Source organism: Pogona vitticeps, chromosome 2 (genome assembly GCF_051106095.1).
Source record: "Pogona vitticeps strain Pit_001003342236 chromosome 2, PviZW2.1, whole genome shotgun sequence".
Lineage (NCBI taxonomy): Eukaryota > Metazoa > Chordata > Lepidosauria > Squamata > Agamidae > Pogona > Pogona vitticeps.
The window spans coordinates 278,016,305-278,034,789 of record NC_135784.1 but is presented as its reverse complement, the minus strand read 5'-3'; the positions used below and the strand labels follow the sequence as shown (position 1 = coordinate 278,034,789).

The following is an 18,485-nucleotide window of genomic DNA, read 5'->3' as shown; positions in this document are numbered from 1 at the left end:
ATTTATGCAGTTCAATTGGTTTGACTTTTTAACTAATGTATGTTCTCCTTTCTTGCTTGCTTTTTTTTTTTTGTAAAGTGCAACTGCATATGCTATTTTTTATGTACAGATGCAAAATCTGAAAGGAAGTCCACAAGATAAGCAGAATGACAATGCATCTGACTTGAGCGAGGGAGACCATGACCACAGACAGCATAACCATTGATTAAAATCCCCCCCCCAAAATAATATTTCCAAACTTTGTTACTATCGCAAGCATTTATAGCCTGAGGAAATAGCCTCATTCTCCCTCCTGGTAGCTGACTGTAATTCCTGCCTCCAAACCAAAGCCTGATTCAGATAGCCTTCCATGCTATGAGGTTACTTTTCAGCAGCCATTTCTTGATAGCGCCACAAGCCATGAGAATACATTGCTCAAATCTAGCATCCTTATATCCCTCTGCAGCCTTCCAGTGGAGGTTTACTAGACTCCACTCTTGGAGCATTTGCCCATATTATGTCACATGCATTTAGGAGGACAGTTTCATTGTTCATGAAGGGGCAAACCTGAGAATACTTTAATCCTCTTAAACCATAAACATGCGGTGTTAGTGTTAAAGGCAGAACTTGGAAAAGTTACTGGCCCACTGGCCATTTTTGCACAAGGAATTTGGGAGTTGTAGTCCATAAAGCAACTTTTCTATTAGAGATGTTCTAGAATGTGTTGCACTCTGTTGTATGGGATGGTTATGTCTATAGCTGTGTCTGCATAAAATCTGGCTTTTAGCATTTACACCACGTCTAGCCAGTCTGAAACAGAGAGATCAAATGTCGCGCTGAAAAGAGGGCAATCTTTTCCTTGAAGGGCTGCTGATGAACAGTTTATATTTGAAAGGATGTCTGTTCCAAATCTGGTTTATGGAACAATGAAAAGGAATAGTAAAAGCTTTGCATCTGGATAGTAGAGCAAAAACAAACACACAGGTCAACAGGCCACAGTCACAATTTCCCCCATCATAATGACGTGTACACTATCTCTGTATAATTTATGTAAATTATTTCTCAGCGTGCATCTATACATACAAATTAGCATATGTACATTTCATGCAATTGTCTCTTTCTGGTTTCTTTTTCTTTTTCTTTTCTTGGGGAGAGTGATATGTCATCTGGTTCATATAATCCGCCAGTTTCTAATATGACATGTCACTATTTAATCCCAAAGTTGAAGGCAGCAGGAAAAAAAAGGAAGACCACATGTGAGATGGGTGGACTCCATAAAGGATGTCACAGCCTTGAGTTTACAAGAGTTGATCAGGGATGTTGAAGATGGGACATTTTGGAAGTGACCCATTTATATGGTTGCCATAAATTGGAGATAGCTTGACAGCATGTAACAACAGCAGCATTCAATCCCAGATCTTAAAAGCACTCTGAGGTTTAAAGATGTCTTAGCTGACTGCAGAGCAAGAAGTTGGGAATTTGAGTCCTAGCTCTCTCTTGGGAGAAAAGCCGGCCTGTGTGGCCTTGGGCAAGGTATAGAGCAGTGGTCCCCAACCTTGGGCCTCCAGATGTTCTTGGACTACAACTCCCAGAAGCCTTCAACACCACCTCTGCTGGCCAGGATTTCTGGGAGCTGAAGTCCAAGAACATCTGGAGGCCCAAGGTTGGGGACCACTGCTATAGAGTATCAGAGTGCCCCCAGAGAGACTGGTAAACTAAATCTGAGTATGTCTAAGCATAGCAGTCAATAAAACATGATCAAATATTAAAATAGGTATCCATACAAAATTGTGATCTACCTATTTTTCCATTTATAAGACACCCCCGTTTATAAGACACCCCCCACATTTTTCTAACCCCCAAATTAGGAAAACATAGCTTGGAGTATTCAGTTTCTGGGCTCAGAATGGTCAGACATTTTGAGTCCCTGTTGAATCTGAGTATTGTCTACAGCTCCACCTCCAGCGAGGTGTGTTCCAATTGGTTTGTTCAGCATCAGCTGACATCAGTTCCATAAGGCTTGTGACTGTAGGAAGCTAAGCCTCCTGACTGAAGGAAGCCTGTTTACAGAGGCAAGGTACAGGCCGTTTTGTTCTCATCTTACTTCTGTTTATGCCCCTCAATTTTTACTGTAATGATTTTAGGAAAAAGTAGTGTTTTATACACGGAAATATACGATATATATGATATCCTGAAGCCATAATTAGATTAGGTGAAGTTGGACTTTGACCTAAGGAATTTAAAATGTAGAAGACACAAAATGTTGCTGTTGGAGGAACACAGTTCTTCTCATTGGAATTTGCTGCTGGAAGAACACAAATAGTGCAGGAAAGCCCTAGACACCAAAATTGCTAGTTACAACTCTCTGTAATCTAATTAGATGTTCACAGAATTGTAATGTCAATCAACAGAAAGTAAATCTTGGTGGGAGAGACAATTGGATTTCGGCCAGGCTAGATAATCTACTTTGTTATTTGCTAGAGTCCACCAGTCAGAACCAGGTGCAAGAAACATACACTTATGGGATTAAGAGAATTCCTATTCCTAATTGCCCAAACCTTTCTTCAGTTCTGCAGTACAATTTATTATTTCCTTCATTTTAAAAATGTTTGTAAATCATCCAACTGGCAATACTCTGGGAATAACAGAAAAGGGGGAGGGGATAACTTTATAAATGTTGTAATAATGTTGAAATGTTAAAATAATAGAACATTAAAATATTAAGATCAAGCAATAAAACTTTAGCAGTTGATAAAATAAAAAGAAATCAAGGCTTACCACAAGCCATAGTCTGGTGTTAAAATGCTTGCAATGAGGATGTTGTGGGTTCTATTATGGGGAAAAAAAAGGCATTCTAGAGACGATAGACTCTACTGAGAAGATTCTTCCTTTGGTCACCATCCATTTGTCATGTCCCTGTTTATGGATGCTTGTGCTCATTTAATTTTACAATATTAAAAACTTGTTCAAGAAGCAATGCCTGTTCTCAGGGTTTTCATATATTTGCAAGCATAGCAGATGTCCACATGACTGTACCTGTTTTATGTAGTGTTTTTTTCAGTGAGCGACACCCATGATGATCGTTCCTAGAAAGTTACCTAGGTTGTAGTTGCACTGGGGAAATGTTCCCTAGTTATACTCCTCTTAGATTATTGCATAAATATCCGGTCACTCAACGCATGACCATTATCAAACAATTTATGTGGCCAGCAACTGCAGTTTATTTCCTCTTCGTCAGGAGGCTTCTATTATTTTGTTCTAAATAGAATAACTTTTATTGAAGAGGTCTTCAGACCATTTCAAATACACCATACACAATATACAATTATTTTGTTCTAATGGTATTTTGATATACAGTGGTGCCTCACTTAACGAGCGCCTCGTTTAATGACGAATCCGCATAGCGACGGATTTTTTGTGATCGTTTTTGCGATCGCATTATGATGTTTCTAATAGTAAAAATTCGCTTTGCAATGATCGGTAAGCTGTTTCGCGTACCGATTTTTGCATAGCGATGTTTTAAAAACAGCTGATCGGCAGTTCCAAAATGGCCACTGGAAAAAAATGGCCGCCTGCTGTGTTTTCGTGCCGATTCCTCGCATACCGGGCAGCAAAAATGGCAGCCTTATGGAAGATTTTCACTTAAAGGTGAGTTTTAAGCCCATAGGAACGCATTAAACGGGGTTTAATGTGTTCCTAGGGGCTTTTTCTTTTCGCATAGCGACAAATCTGGATAGCGACAATTTTTCTGGAACGGATTGTTGTCGCTATGCGGGGCACCACTGTATCATATTTTTCAGTTTATAAGACGACCCAAAGTATAAGACAACCCCCCCTTTTCTAACCCCAAATTTGAAAAAGCAAGGATCAAAGGGCTCCCTTTTTGCTAACACCCGTGCCTTGGCAAAAGGCAAGGAAAGCAGCTGTCAAAGTGACTGCTGCTTTTCCTTGCCTTTTGAGAAGGCACAGAGCTTAGCAAAGCCTCCCCTTCCTTTTTGCTAAAGCGCCCCTCGCCTTTTGAGAAGGCACTGAATTTAGCAAAAAAGGGAGCAACGCCTCCCCTTCCTTTTTGCTAAAGCCCCATGCCTTCGCAAAAGGCAGTGGTAAAGAGCTGCCTTCTGTGTATAAAACGGCCCCCATTTTTTTTCAGATTATTTAGGGGAAAAGTGCCATTTTATACACGGAAAAATACAGTATGCCTTAGCAGTATGACATGTATGCATGACCCTATTGATTCCTTTAATGAAGCCAAGTCACTGGGGAAGGTGGCCACCATTACTGCTGCACAGCTGCCCTGCTATAATTTTTTTTTTAAATCACAGCCGGTATGTTGATACATAGGTAAACCTATGTCAATGGCCAGGTATGCCAGAGCATTGGTAGGTGCTGCATCACTCTACCAACTGTCTGGCAGGTGACACAGCCCTGGATGAGATTGCCAGGTCCATTGAGTGCAGTGCAGTTCTTCCAGAGGCACCAGTGCAACTGAGGAAATTTTACTGAACAGGAACCCCTACTAGACATATCAACATATTGTTTCAAAAAATAAATAAATACATGGGCTGCAGTATCCCAGAAAGCAAGAGAGAAAATAAATAGTTACCATGATGTAGCCAGCTGTAACAATTCAAATAGGAGAAAATGAATCAGCAACATTAAAACACATTGGGATGTTTGTCCAGGTATATATATCACGTGACTGCGACTCGGTACAACAAAGGTATGGAAAGTATTGTTAGCACAGGGGAATATTCCCCTGGCATGACTGTGGCCTTACCGACAGGAAATACAGAGAGGAGAAAGCTCAACGAAATTAGATGTTGACAGTTCTTTGAATGTATTTATTCATGTCTTGACAAGTAGAAGGGAAACATTTTTCATGCTATAAATTTTATTAAAAACAATCATACATATATTGTAGTAATAAATTACCAAGCAGTTAGTTTTGCACACACTAATACAGAATGTTCTCTTATAAAATTGGTAATTTCACCATATGGGTCTTTTAAGCACTTGCAACAGATGTAAAGGGTGAGAAACTGCTGATTAAACTTCATGGTGTTTTAAATTTTGCATGTGCACTGAAAATAGTTTCAGAAAGTCAAGCAAGTGTTAGAAAAAAATATTTGCACTGCAACACACACATTTTGATTTTCTATGTGTGCTTATCTTTTGATTAAATTAATAGCTGTACGTGTCCCCAACTGTTCCTTTTGGAATTCATACAGATTTGAGTATATTGGAAATATTAAATACACTTAGAGAGGGTAGGCAATATTTTGCAAATGTTCTGATTAACACTGTTCTGAACATGGAAATAATGATTTATTATGAAAAGACAAATGTTTATACACTAGAACAGTTTCATAAAATTAGCTGCTCAAAATTAACATTACATTTCAACAAAGAGTGACTTGTTTGGCTTCTCAGACACTTGAAAGACAGAACTCCTCAAGGCTATTCTCCTTTCTGTTTTCCAGTTCATGTTCATCCAGTTGATGGTACTCAAACGTTACCCGATTGAGATGTTTGCCGCTGGAGACCATTCTCAGCACAGTGTTGTCACAGCCAATCTTCATTTGGGCTAATCAAGGAGAAAGGACACCTTATTATGTTTAGAACTCCTAAGAATTGATATGGAAACATCACAGGACTATAGACTGGAAAGGACCCAACGGTCAAATTGATGGGTTTGTTGCTCAAACCCTTTACAGATACAAACACTCAAAACCAGTAGTTAAAACTACTGGCACTCGAGCAACTGGCACTGTCTTCCCCTTCCACATCCCAATGCATGGGCATGAGGCTCTCCAAACAAGAAAAAGGAGGAAGAGAATGTCATGCTTCTTCAAAAGAAAGAGAAATCTTAGGAAGGAAGGATGTGTGTGTGTGTGTGTGTGTGTGCGTGCGTGCATGCGTGTGCATGCGTGTGTGTGTGTGTGTGTGTGTGTGTGTGTGTGTGTGTGTGTGTGAGAGAGAGAGAGAGAGAGAGAGAGAGAGAGAGAGAGAGGGGGGGGGGGTTAATTTTGCCAGGTGTTTATTCTCCTAACATTCATCAGTAGATTAATTTCAAGATATTAGAGCCCTCTAAATGTTGGTACCTTAGGGCAAAGCCCCAGTTACTACACCCTATTTTTACAGTCCTGTTAAAAATACATTTGGACATAATTTTTTAATCGTCTGTTGCCCAGATTCCAAAAAGCTGAAATGTGTGACGATAAAGCTTACACATTATCATGTTATCACACTTGTGAATTAGAGATGGAGATGCACCTGGGTGTATTTCTAGGTTCCTGTGGTCAGTAGAGTATGAGGCAGCCAATGTAACAGTGCTTTGTGCTACACAGAATGAGCTGTATTGAACCTGACTTTACAGTTTTGGGCAATTTTCATTACTGCAAGGGAAGCAAGTTTCTCTAGCACATCCATTAGCACTAAAGAGCACGCATGTATGCTGATGCTTCAGTGGCTGCTTTCATATGGGAATTAAATACCTAGCCTATTCTGAAAGCATTGGACTTAGTCCAAGTGGGTTTAATTTGCCATCACTGGAATAAGCATGTATCCAGTCTGATTGGCTACACAGCATCATAACATAATCCTATTCGCAATGTTATCATCACAATTTGGCTAGACAAACCATGACAGCAATCCAGGAATTAATGTCCTCATCCCAAATGTATTTCTTTTGTCTTCAGTGCTATCAGTAATTGACAAATCTAATTTACCATGTGCTGTGATGATGCCACCATACTTACTAAATGAATTCTAATTTGTCATTTGTTATGGTCATCCTTAGCTGGAAAAAATGGTGCTAGCAGAAGGCAGAAAGAAAGGACTGAAAATATTTTCTTTTGTTAAGGAATTGAAAGGCAATATTTGATTAATCCACAGTGGTATTTTCAACATACATTTGGAACAGAATGTGGAGAATGCAACAGACACAGAAATACACATTTCGTCCCTGTATAAATCTACATATATATATACTGTAGCATGCAACACTACCTAGACTAGGGCTCATTTCAGTAGTTCTATATTATACACCTCAATAATGTATATGATTGGCGACACTTCGCCAACATTTGTAGATTTTGTCTGAGCAGAGTTAACTGCAGAATACAAACTGAGTTTCAACTTTTTTATCTACAGATCTTTTGTTATCACAATGCCTCCAGCTGCCTTCGCAAAATCCATGATCAGCCATTAGATAGTGTTGGAGGCCTAGCTACAGAAATAATGTTCTTGCTTTACATGTATGAACATAATCCAAGTATCTGTCCTTCCTGGCAAATACAGCTACTTGCTCAGGTGCATTTACCAACGTTGTGGTGTGCAATAATGTCAGCTGAGATTTTGAAGTACTAGGTTTTGCACATAGTGCCTTTTGCAATCCAGAAGACCATCTTCACAGGATAATCAAAGATGTGCCCATGCTGGTTAGGGTATCCTGCCACATGTCATTTTAAAAAGTCATTCCTAACCGCTGGTTATAATAGCATTGTTGATGACCACATGCAACTGCCATGCACTGTAACTGTGTAACATGTGCAAGCACAGAATCTTGTCCATTTGATTTGTGACTCATTCTATCGTACACATCAGAGCCTTGTAGAAACTAGTTACTTGCATGTTGTTTCTATTTAAAATAATGAAAAAGTAATTCTATTACTTTACTATTATAATTTAGTGAGAGATAGCTTTGCTCCTTTTACAGTATATCAGTGAGTTTTAATTACTTTTTATAATTATAGGAGTGTGGCCTCACTGAATGATGGAAGAGGAGTATAAGATTGCTGCTTGCTGGCTCATTCTGTGATTGTTGACAGTGAGGTGGATGGAAAAAGATGGCACATTCTGTACCACAGGCAAGTGGCTTGCAAATGATTTTTAAGTCACTAGAAAATAAAGTACAGTATCTTAATTCTCTTCAATTCTGCTTTCAAAGAACAAGGAAGTAAAGTGCTCTTTTAAGGTAATTACTAACAACAGTTCTGGGTTCTGATTACTTTCCAAGCTATGTTATAAACCCAACTCTTTATTTATTTGTTTTCTGTCTTGCTTCTTACAGATCTGTGACCCAGGGTGGATCAGATCACATTTATGAACAGGTACAAATAAAAACAAAATTAACTTTTAATATATTAAAACAGAATTAAGTTAATATATTAAAACATAACAAGTTATAAAATTAAAAGATAACTGAGATAAAACTAATGAAAAGCACCTCAATTAATATAAAATTATTAAAAATTTAAAAGTGTTGCATGCACATTAAAAGCTCTCTATGCACCATTTTTGCTGTATTGTAAAACATCACACTGCCATCAGACTAATACTTTAGAACCTTCATTAAATTAGGACTAATCTAGGCAGATTTTGCTTAATGATTGACTTTTATGGTATCTATTGACCCCATGGAGAAGCCAATATGTAGAACAGTTACATTTAGGAATAAGGATCTATTATTTCCTGAATTCACTAAGAATTCCCGTGTTGCCTCCCTACTGATAACCAGAATTTTCCAGTTCTGCTTCTTATTGTCATGACTCACTGTAAAAATGGAATGAGACATTATCCCAATAGATTACATTTGCTGACACCAAAATATTCCCATCGTTTCTTGCCTTTTAAAAGAAACTCAGAACAAACATGTACAGTACATGTAATTAAAACCTAGGATATTGTTTACAACTCTTCACATGCCTTATTATAGTAAAGTAGGCCATTTGATTCAATGGAACTTACAGAGGAACTGAAAAAATCCACAACGAGTCAGAGACCCTACTTTAATGCAACTCACTACATTAAATGACAAGATTTAACCACTAGATAACAGTGACTTCATGGTATCATAAAACATGGTATTACATCAGAGGAGCAGGGCAACAACAAATATACTTAGAACTTACAGACTTTGTAAATTGTCTTTTCTATTTATAACATTTTATTAAAAGATCTGGATAATAGTCATTAAAACTAACTCACCAGGGCCATGGAAGGAGTGGCACAGATCAGCTAACGGGAACATCTTAGAAGGATCTAAGCCATTTCCTCCCAATAGCTCCACAAAATCTCCAACTCCCCCACAACCTGCAGAGGGCTTCTTTTAAAAAGAAAAAGAAAAAAGAAAGATACAGAACAAAGCACAAACTTACTGAACAAATCAAATATTTGTATACAGTATAGGTGGTAGCAAACATGACTCACTTGAAAACAAATTCAAGGTGCTTGTAGCTATGCGCACTGAAGTTTTAGTTCAAAACTGACTCCAAAAATAAACAATGGTTGTATTGACATGCAGTTGGTTCCACTAAAACCTGGGTATGGTAAAGCAGCATTGTGAATGAAGCTGAAATAATGAAGGATTTATAGAGTCCAGTTGGCATGTGGACCCCAAATGATGAAGGGCTTAAAGATAATAATAACCAACATCTTGAACTGAATTCAGAAAACCATGCTGTATCATTCAAAGCTTCTGAGTTGTTACCAAGGGTAATCCAACAAAGTCAAATTACAACAGTCTATTCTTCAAGTCATAGGCACCTGGATTGATGTGGTCACGTCAGTTCTCACTAGGCAGAAAGAATATTTCTGCAGCAAACAAAGATCAATGAGATGACCTGGACATAGCTTTCACTTTTTTTTGCTAGGATGAGCATTGGATTTCATAAAACACCCAAGCTCTTTACTGGTTTCACAAGGGGAATCTCTGCCCCATCAGAGGTAGCAAATAGATTTGCCAATCACCAAGTGATTAGCATCACATCTGGCTGGTCCAGATTCAGATTCAGTTTGTTGTTCCTCTGTCATTTGATCACAACTGTAAGTTGAGCTCTTCTGTAGAAGGTATTTTTCCAATGTTCATGAAACCTTCTAGGTCCTCTGTTGGAGGGTGTTTGTACAAGTTTATATTGCACCTTAGATCAGTTAGAATAAATATCAACAACCCATGGATTTATGAGCTTGCAGCATAAGTTGGTTATTCGTATTAACATCATAGCTGATAGCTAATGAAGAAAGAACTCACCTTTAAGTGAAGGCCATTCAAGTGTCCCAGCATAAGGTCAGATATTTTTATCACCACTGGGTATATTATGGAAAAACTGCAGTTTCTGTGCTGATGAGGAATAACCATGGTAAATCTTCCAGTGGGGGTCTGAGAGATGACATTGCAAGCTTTAATCCAGGGGAAAGATACAGAATGACTTAGTCACAATTTGTGCAATGAAAAGTGATACTCTGAATATTATGGGTCATACTCCATAAATACAAACATGTATTTCCTCTTCTGACAAGGTTATCCTTCCAGGCAATTCAAATCTTTAGTGCTACATGCCTGAGATATCAGAGATGCAAACAAAGCTATGCTATCTCCCAGTGGACCAATTACAAACAAGAGCAGGCTGATTGCTAAAAGTAGATGGAGACTAGCTGCTGTTAGAATAAACAGACAGTACTTGCCTCATGAGAGTGCGATGCTTCTAGATATGGAATCAGCATTTCAGCTAATGAGGCTCTAAGAATATAACTATGGGGTTTTGAATATCTGCTTGAAAAATCATTTGTCAGTCCTCATCAAGCAGAATGAATTGAATATTGCCACAGAAACTCATGCATTTATCTCAATTAGAAAGGATTAATGATTGGAGGTGCATGACTGGCACCCTGATGCAAATATTTACAATACTCAATGACTGTCTGAAATGACAGAATAATAGGTCTCCGTTGATATCATTTGACAATGGAACAATGAATACAAATACTACCCGTGCATTTGTTTTCTGGCACAACAAATTTTAGGAATGATCCATGTTGTTATCCCAGTGCTACCCATATAAATATAATGTATATCCCCTCCTACTTTCTGACACAGGTATAACCACTCCTTTATTTTCATTATACTCAGGTAAGTAATATAAAGCAATACTTACGGAAAAGATTGGGCTTTTTCCTTATTGTCAATGTGAATCCATTTCCTAGATCGTGAATCCGGAAGAAGATCATGGCTACATTCTGTGATGACCTGATAGTGCTCCTAATGCGGCCTGCTTCACAGAAATCTATGTATCTTTCAGAGGTGGAGAGAGGATGATCCAGGGAGCTAGGGAACTTCTCACCTTTCAATATCCAGCCATCGAACACCTGGAGGAAGGCACCAGTGGAGAGCCCAATTAGTATTTACAGATTACCAACAAATCCTAGGAGCTGAAAGCAGCACCCAAGTGGCGTACAAGTTGACACTTTCCTACAGATCTTCCTTGCAAGACACACATTACATCCATGCAGTTAATTATTCCAGATTAATTCTGCTGAACTCCAACAGTGGCTTGACTCTGGGAGCCTAAAGACCAAATCACACTTCTCTAATCTAGGTGAGAACTCATTTGGGTAGGAAGGAACTATAGATCATTCAGCATTATACCACAACTGTGCATAGTGTAGGAGATTCATGAATATGCTCTTCCAAGGCTGTGATTTTAATTAAATATCTGTTTTCCAGTGGTTGCAAGTAAACACTGGTTTTAGTGGATGGAGCTTTTTATAGTAAAAAAAAAAACAATTTGCACAAACATCACAGCATATTTGTTCTTTTTTGCAGTGACTGTTTCATGTTGACATCATCTCTAGTGTAGCCCAGCTGTACCACGAACTAAAGTTTCATTGTATAAACTCATCCTGCCAGTAATACCCATTCCGAAAAGGTTAGAAATATAGGAGGAGGGTTTACCTAATTCTTTTGCATAAGAATTTCTGAACTTCTGTAATTGGACAAATTTTAACATTTTGTATTTTTGTAAGTCTTAACCATAGCATATAACTTAAACAGCTCAATTTCATGCATGTAATATTTTAGCACAATATTTGTTACCTATTAACAGGCAAGCAAAGCCTGGGCCTTTCATGATTCTATTTGGAACCAAATGCATGCTTATACTTCCATCACATTTAATACAATGACTGACTATGAAGATGCAGAAGAATGTTCCATTTCAATGCTTTGTGCTTTCAAGGAGTGTACTTTTCCATGTATCAAGGACTGCTTGAAAAAGCAATGGGGTGATCATCCTTTTTGTTATATGCCACCATTGTTATTGTTATTGCTGTATGTTTGGTTATAGGACTGTTTCCTCCCTTACCCCCTTGCCAACTTCCCACTGCTGATGTAAACCTTTTACTGATCTGTTCGGCCTACTACTTGGCACTAACATCCACAATAATTTTTCAAAGGAGTAGCCGTGTCACCACTTCATAAAGCAGCAGTTAATTACTTTGACATTTTCTGTAGTTTTTCACTTCAAATGTTTTAATAATTGTGCTTAATTAGAGGGGGTATATTGTGAAGCTTGGCATTTAAAATCGGAATAATCCAAGTGATCAATACGCAGTGTCAGTTTAATGACAGTATTCATTTATGGAAGTTTCTTTTTCAGCTGTTGCTTTCACATTTGTCTCACTTTGAAGTTTATACTAGATGCAAAGAAACAGGTGCTAGTTCTTCTCCCTCCCCCCAAACTGTCTCTGGAAATCTTAGATTACCCTCAATGGCCCTGATCCAGAGGTTCTTGCACATAGTACCAAATTATATCCACCCTGTAGTGTTCTCTGAACAAATTATCTCCATTTTGATTGATGTCTATAACATATGCAAGATTCTCCAGGGAGTTTTTAAATCCAGGGAAATTAAAATGCTTTCATGTGCCAGTGAATCAGAGAATAATACCTAGACAAAACTTTTCTAGGACTAGCTTTTAGTGCAATAAGTATACTACTATTTTCTATTTGTTGTTCTGATTGTGTTTTGAAGTGCAGGATATGCTGCAATTTGTACTTAGAGAAATGCAGTTCACCATATTGTCCATTCTCACCCCCAAGGCACACTCCTAAGAGTGAGGCATTATGGAGAAGGATCATATTTAGCCCCCCCCCCACCTCTGGTGAGTTGAATACTGCTTTTAAAATTGTTTATGACACTTGCAATGTTGCTATAGTACAAGGACAGGTAACATGTGGTCCTGCAGCTGTCACTGAACTGCTGTTCCCCTTGGTCTTAGCCAACAAAACCCAGGTGAGGGATAATGCAAGCTTTACACTCACATTATCTTTCATCTAGGATTTATACTCCACCGCTTGATAATGTTGCCTCAAAATAAAGCTAAATACTACTTGGTATAATTGAGAATGAAAAAAAGACATCAGACTGGAAATTGAAAATGAAGAATGCTTTTAAGCTAATTAGTAGACATTCATTTTTCAGCTTAGTGCCAAACATTCAGTCGGTCTTAAGGAAAGGGTTAACGACACTTACAACTTTACCCATATAGTCTGGCTCATTGTAGATAGTCTACCTAACAAACACTGAGGGTCATACATTATGTTATTGGTAGCATGTCATTATAACAAGGAACTCCTTCAGTGCTGAAGGATGTATGGTTGTCATAGCACAATATTTTCACACGTTCCATAGTTTGCAAATCAGCTTGCTTGTTTTGTAACCGGTCTTTGGGAGGTAAGCCTAGGCACTTCCCCTGATCATTTGCAGAGGGTCAGGGGAAGTGAAATTACGGTGTTTTTATGTCTGCTAGATCATAACTGATTCACTGATACAATAAATCACTTTGTTTACATTTTTTTTAAAAAATTGACTGTGTGTAATGCCAATCAAGAAACTGTCTGTAGCGGCAGTTTTGATTGGGGATACACAAACAGTCAAAGAAAAAGTTTAAAATGAAGTTGTAAAAAATATTACTTCCCATGACACTCTATAATCAATGGAAGGACTGAATTTCTGATATCCTGAAGTGGCTCATAAGCTACTTCAGAATACCTGAAACTGACACTTGAAGGAGCTGCAAGGCTTTAGTTATTTCCAAGCAACCGCACTTGCTGGGAATGAACAAAACTGGAGTCCTCCAGCCTGTACTAAAATATTAAGACCCCTCCCCCAAAAGAGCTCAAAAGGGTACAGGTTATGGCAAATTGGTCTGCTCCAGTGATGTCCAAGTGGACGCTGGAAATACGAGTGGACCAACCCATCAGTGCACTAAACAGCAGGACAAATATTCATGCAAATTCCCTCTAAACTCACACAATCCTAGGCAGGATGGCCTTGGAGATTCTGGGAGAGGCAGTTCACAAAAATAACTTCCCCATGCTTTAATTCACACTACAAATGCCAAATTATTTTATTTTAATCAAGTGCCATTCAAGTAGATTCTGAGAATAGTCAACTTGTGACCTGCATAATTATTTCCCTCTCCTCTGCCATTCTACACACATGCTCACACTTTTTGGAGAGCCTTACTTGGACAATCAGTTATTCTCTACCTTTAGGAAATCTCCTGCTTGACAATCGATGTTGACAAAATCAAAGTCTATCATGATGAACTCCTGTGGGTCACCTATGAAGAACGTAGCACAGTGCAGTTGCGGCTGCTCAGCTGTGAAGGTGAACTGTCCTTCTAGACTCAACATGTCAATGCAACCTGCAAATGAGAACAGAAAATGACCATGTCCTTTCTAAAAGGGGCTGATCTTCATGTTGCAGTTTGTGCTCACACACATACACCACTCTGCAAAATGTGCAAGCATGTTGTCATAATGGACAAAGTATAAGAACTTCAAATCAAGGATATATCTACCTGTTTGAACTACTCAGAGTAGGCAGTTAAGAAAGAGATCTTGCTCCTGACAATTCTAAGCATTTAACTTTATACATTTAAAGTGCTTTCAAACAGTGGTTTATGAACACCAACAGTGGAAAGACACTTGTGTAGTTATCTTCTCACTGCCTCCCAATTTGTGTGTGTGTGTGTGTTTGTGTGTGCATGTGCGTATGTGTGTATCTAATGGGGAGTGGGAATGCAATGGGAAAATACTGTGGAATTACAAATAGGAAAACAAGATGTTCTAAACTGTCTGCCAAAATCAATGAATGAGGCAAGATGATTGTGTGATGTAAGCTTCACCTGGAAGCATGCTAAATAAGTTCAAAACATTTTGTTGCCTGAGATAAGGACAAGATGGCAACCTTGCTCCTCTAATTCCATACACAAAAGCTGATCAGCCTGACAACTGAATCTTATTTCAGTACTCCCAGAGCCTGGTATGGTAATTCCTGGAATCCCCAGGCTACTACTGGCTAGGTGACTGTAACAGCTATAATAAAAATATTAAAAAATTAACTTTTCTGAGCTCTAAACAGCGGTGATAGTGTCCTCTAGTTAGGGGGATGCAAGGCAGGGCACCTGGCCCATGCACCTGCTGAAGTCAGTGCCCCACAATATTTGCTGCCTGCTGCAGTCTCCCACTTCCTCTAATAGTAAGACAGAGAATGCAATAAGAGTGTGAGAAAAGATGTAAACGTGTGTGCATGAGATGGGCATGTTAATGAGAGTATAATAGGAGCACAGAATTTTACAACTAATTACTTAAGTCTTACTACAAAATCCGAAGGGGGAATCAGCCCTTAAATAAGCCCCAGATCAAGTTCAGATCTCTACTGCATGCAGTTCTAAGAAATAAGGACCTTGGTGGCCCTGCTTACATGGATGCTGCAAGAAACGTCTATCTGAGCTCACCAGCTGCTGACAGATCAGGCAATACTAAAGGAACTGGCCCTGCCATAAGGGCAGCTGCCTCAGGCAACAGATTTGGAGTATCATGAAAGGGCAGTGAATGGCCTGATATCTAATTTCTTACTGCATTTTTACTGCCCCTGAGCAAGAGAACTGCTTGTGGGGTTTCTTCCTCATGTGCCAGAACACCTTAGCTGGCTCTAGGTACTAAGGATCGTGACTTGGCTAAGGAAGTCACAGCATTTGCTTTTCTATCTGAGAAAGCAAAGTTTCTTGGCTTGGCCCTAATTTTTGGAATTGATGCAGAAATAATCTGATCTGAGAGATGGCAAATTCCTGTGCTTTTAAATTAACCTTTTCTGATTCAAGGATTCTTTCAGGCAGAAAAAACAAAACAACAAACAAAAAGCAGCAGCAGCAGCAACAGAAAAGTGGGCTCTATATTTTGCTTGAACCTTTGGAATGTTACTTTTTGGGGCTACAACTCTCAGAGTTCCCCTCTGTAATCCTTAAAATACCTATATCATTTCCAAGTCCACATTTTCTCCACTACTCTGATCTTCCCTATCCTGAGTACTCAGTCTTCTCTCCTCACACAGGAACATCAAATCCAAAAGGGGACAAGGGCTGGTTTACTCTCTCTGTGTGTGTTTTAATGCCTAACTAAGAGAAATCAGAAAGCTGCCTCTACTAAATACTCTCCCTGAAGAAGCTATAAAAATAGGTAGCTTTTTGTCTCTGTAACGGAAGCCTATGTCAGCGGATTCCCCTATAAAGCATTCTGGGTATGTCTAGAATCACTTTCTCCAAAATTCTCAACAACCTTAGACTCTGGCATTCCAAAATGGTTCTTTGGTGGATAGTTTGTTTGTTTATACCTAGCCTTTCTCCTTGAAAAGGACCCAAGGTGGATTACAACAATGAAAGACAATATTTAAATTTGAAAACAATACAGCGGTGGTAAACAACCTTAAAAGACGATATTTAAAACTACAAACAAAGACTCGAGGCATCTTGCAGCATTAACCGGCAATATTAAGGCAAAGATCAGTAAATACACAAACCCTCGCCTCCCTTTGGAATAAACTTTACTCTCTCAATCCCTCCTTGGCGGAGCTGGGGGAAAGAAGGCATCCTACAGGCGTTTTTCTCCCTCCAGCCTATTTTATTCTATTCTAGGTCAGGCTAGTCGGGGAGAGTAACTACCTGAAGGTCATCCCGACACCTTCGTGTCTTACGGGGCGGGATTCGAACCCGCGACTCTCCCGTCCTTATCGGGTCTGCAGCCACGGGCAAGCCTCAACCCGCTCCTTTCCGGCGCTAGCCACAGTTCGCAGCATCCGCCTTGGGGAGTCCAGCCTCCCCTTCGTCAACCCGGACCGCCCGTCCCTCGCCTCCTGCCTTCCCCTCCGCTTTCCCCCGGCGAAGACTCACGCAGCGCCCGGCGATACATCTGCTGGCCCTCGGACAGTTCCCGCTTCAGGTCCGCGTTGAGGAGCAGGAAGGGCTCTTCCTCGGCCGCCACCTCGTCCTTCGCCTGGAGACACGCAAAAAAAAAAAAAAAAAAAAAAAAAAAAAAAAAAAAAAAAAAAGCAAAATCACAGCTCCGAGGAGCGAACCGCATCTTCACAACCCGAGAGTTTAAAGTCTTACCCGAGGGAAGGCGCCGACAACCCGCCGCCCAAGTGGCCCTCAGAGGCAAGAGAGTTTGCCTGGAAGGAGAAGTTGGGGGGGGGGGGCGGCGGAGAGGGTCGGGTTGGCGGGAAAGCAGTGGCGTCTCTTGCCTCAGAGAACGCCGAAGGGGGGGGCGGGCGAGGGCGAGGAGGGGAAAGGGCGGCGGCGGCCCCCGTGTGGTCTGGGCTCACCTCGAAGTACCTGCTCTCCCCTTCGAGGGCTGCCAGGAAGACCAGCAGGAGGTGACAGGCGAGCCCGCAAGCCATGTCGCTGCGCTTTCTGCTTCCTCGGCGCGAGGGCTTGAAGTTTCTTCCCCTGCCTGCTCGGACGAGGCGCAGCAGCAGCCGAGGCAGCCTGCTCGGGGCTTTCTCCCCCTCCTCTCCCTCGACAGATGCTTTTTATAGAGCACTTGGGAAGGGGAGGCTCCCTGTCCCCTGACTGATAGGGTAACCCATGGTAACACTGCGTTCTCGACACGGTGAGAAAATGCGTGGCGATGACGAGGGTCCCCATTTGCAGCTGTGCCGCTCTGGTTCTGCGCCTTGCCCACACGCTCGGGTCTCAAGAGGGGCAAAGCCAGGCCGAAATCCTCCCCCATTCCTTTCCTGGCCACTTCCAGAATTTTCCCAGCACTAGAAAGTTTGTGTGCCCTTTCACTCCTTGCCTCTTTTGCCAGGTTATAATCCTTGACCTGGGAGACTCTCTCCAATTCTACGTGTGTGTAGAAGTCCTAACTGTTTTCAGTGGTGCTGGTATGGGGAGGAAGAATGCTTCACATGCTCAGAGGTACTGTCTTCTTAATGATCGAGAATACGTTCTGAGCTTATTTCTTGGAATCCAGATCAGATCTGGAGCTAATAGTTCAAATTGAAATCATTGTGTGTAAGGGTTTGCTTGGGTCTAAGAGGAGACTCTTGAGAGTCCGCTGGACTGCAAGGAGATCAAACCAATCCATTCTGAAGGAAATCAAACCTGAGTGCTCACTGGAAGGACAGATCCTGAAGCTGAGGCTCCAATACTTTGGTCATCTCATGAGAAGAGAAGACTCCTTGGAAAAGACCCTGATGTTGGGAAAGTGGGAAGGCAAGAGGAGAAGGGGACAACAGAGGACGAGATGGTTGGACAATGTCATCGAAGCTACCAACATGAATTTGACCCAACTCCAGGAGGCAGTGGAAGACAGGAGGGCCTGGCGTGCTCTGGTCCATGGGGTCACGAAGAGTTGGACACGACCTAACGACTAAACAACAACAA

At 40.5% G+C, this 18,485-nt stretch overlaps 1 protein-coding gene across 2 annotated transcripts; it reads right to left on the bottom strand.

Moving 5' to 3' along the window:
- Positions 1 to 4,799: 4,799 nt before the first annotated feature.
- Positions 4,800 to 17,620, bottom strand: CRHBP (corticotropin releasing hormone binding protein). Of its 2 annotated transcripts, none has more exons than XM_020804083.3 (7): positions 17,423 to 17,620; positions 16,992 to 17,094; positions 14,308 to 14,465; positions 10,914 to 11,124; positions 10,010 to 10,158; positions 8,968 to 9,082; positions 4,800 to 5,563 (listed from the first exon to the last, which is right to left on the bottom strand). In XM_020804083.3, the coding sequence occupies exons 1-7, from the start codon at positions 17,495 to 17,497 to the stop codon at positions 5,406 to 5,408; spliced, it is 969 nt and encodes a 322-aa protein (XP_020659742.1). In that variant the 5' UTR covers positions 17,498 to 17,620; the 3' UTR covers positions 4,800 to 5,405. The 2 variants fall into 2 exon arrangements, with proteins under 2 accessions (XP_020659742.1, XP_020659741.1); XM_020804082.3 differs by having other exon boundaries at positions 8,968 to 9,085; positions 17,423 to 17,619.
- Positions 17,621 to 18,485: the final 865 nt, after the last annotated feature.

What these genes read in the sequence shown, in the direction of transcription:
- CRHBP (XM_020804082.3), bottom strand. Translation starts at nt 17,497, where the DNA reads ATGGCTTGCGGGCTCGCCTGTCACCTCCTGCTGGTCTTCCTGGCAGCC. An exon ending in GAAAAAGCCCAATCTTTTCC is followed by an intron (nt 10,159 to 10,913) that starts GTAAGTATTGCT and finishes CCTGGATTAAAG; the next exon opens with CTTGCAATGTCATCTCTCAG. An exon ending in TGAATGGCCTTCACTTAAAG is followed by an intron (nt 9,086 to 10,009) that starts GTGAGTTCTTTC and finishes TCTTTTTAAAAG; the next exon opens with AAGCCCTCTGCAGGTTGTGG.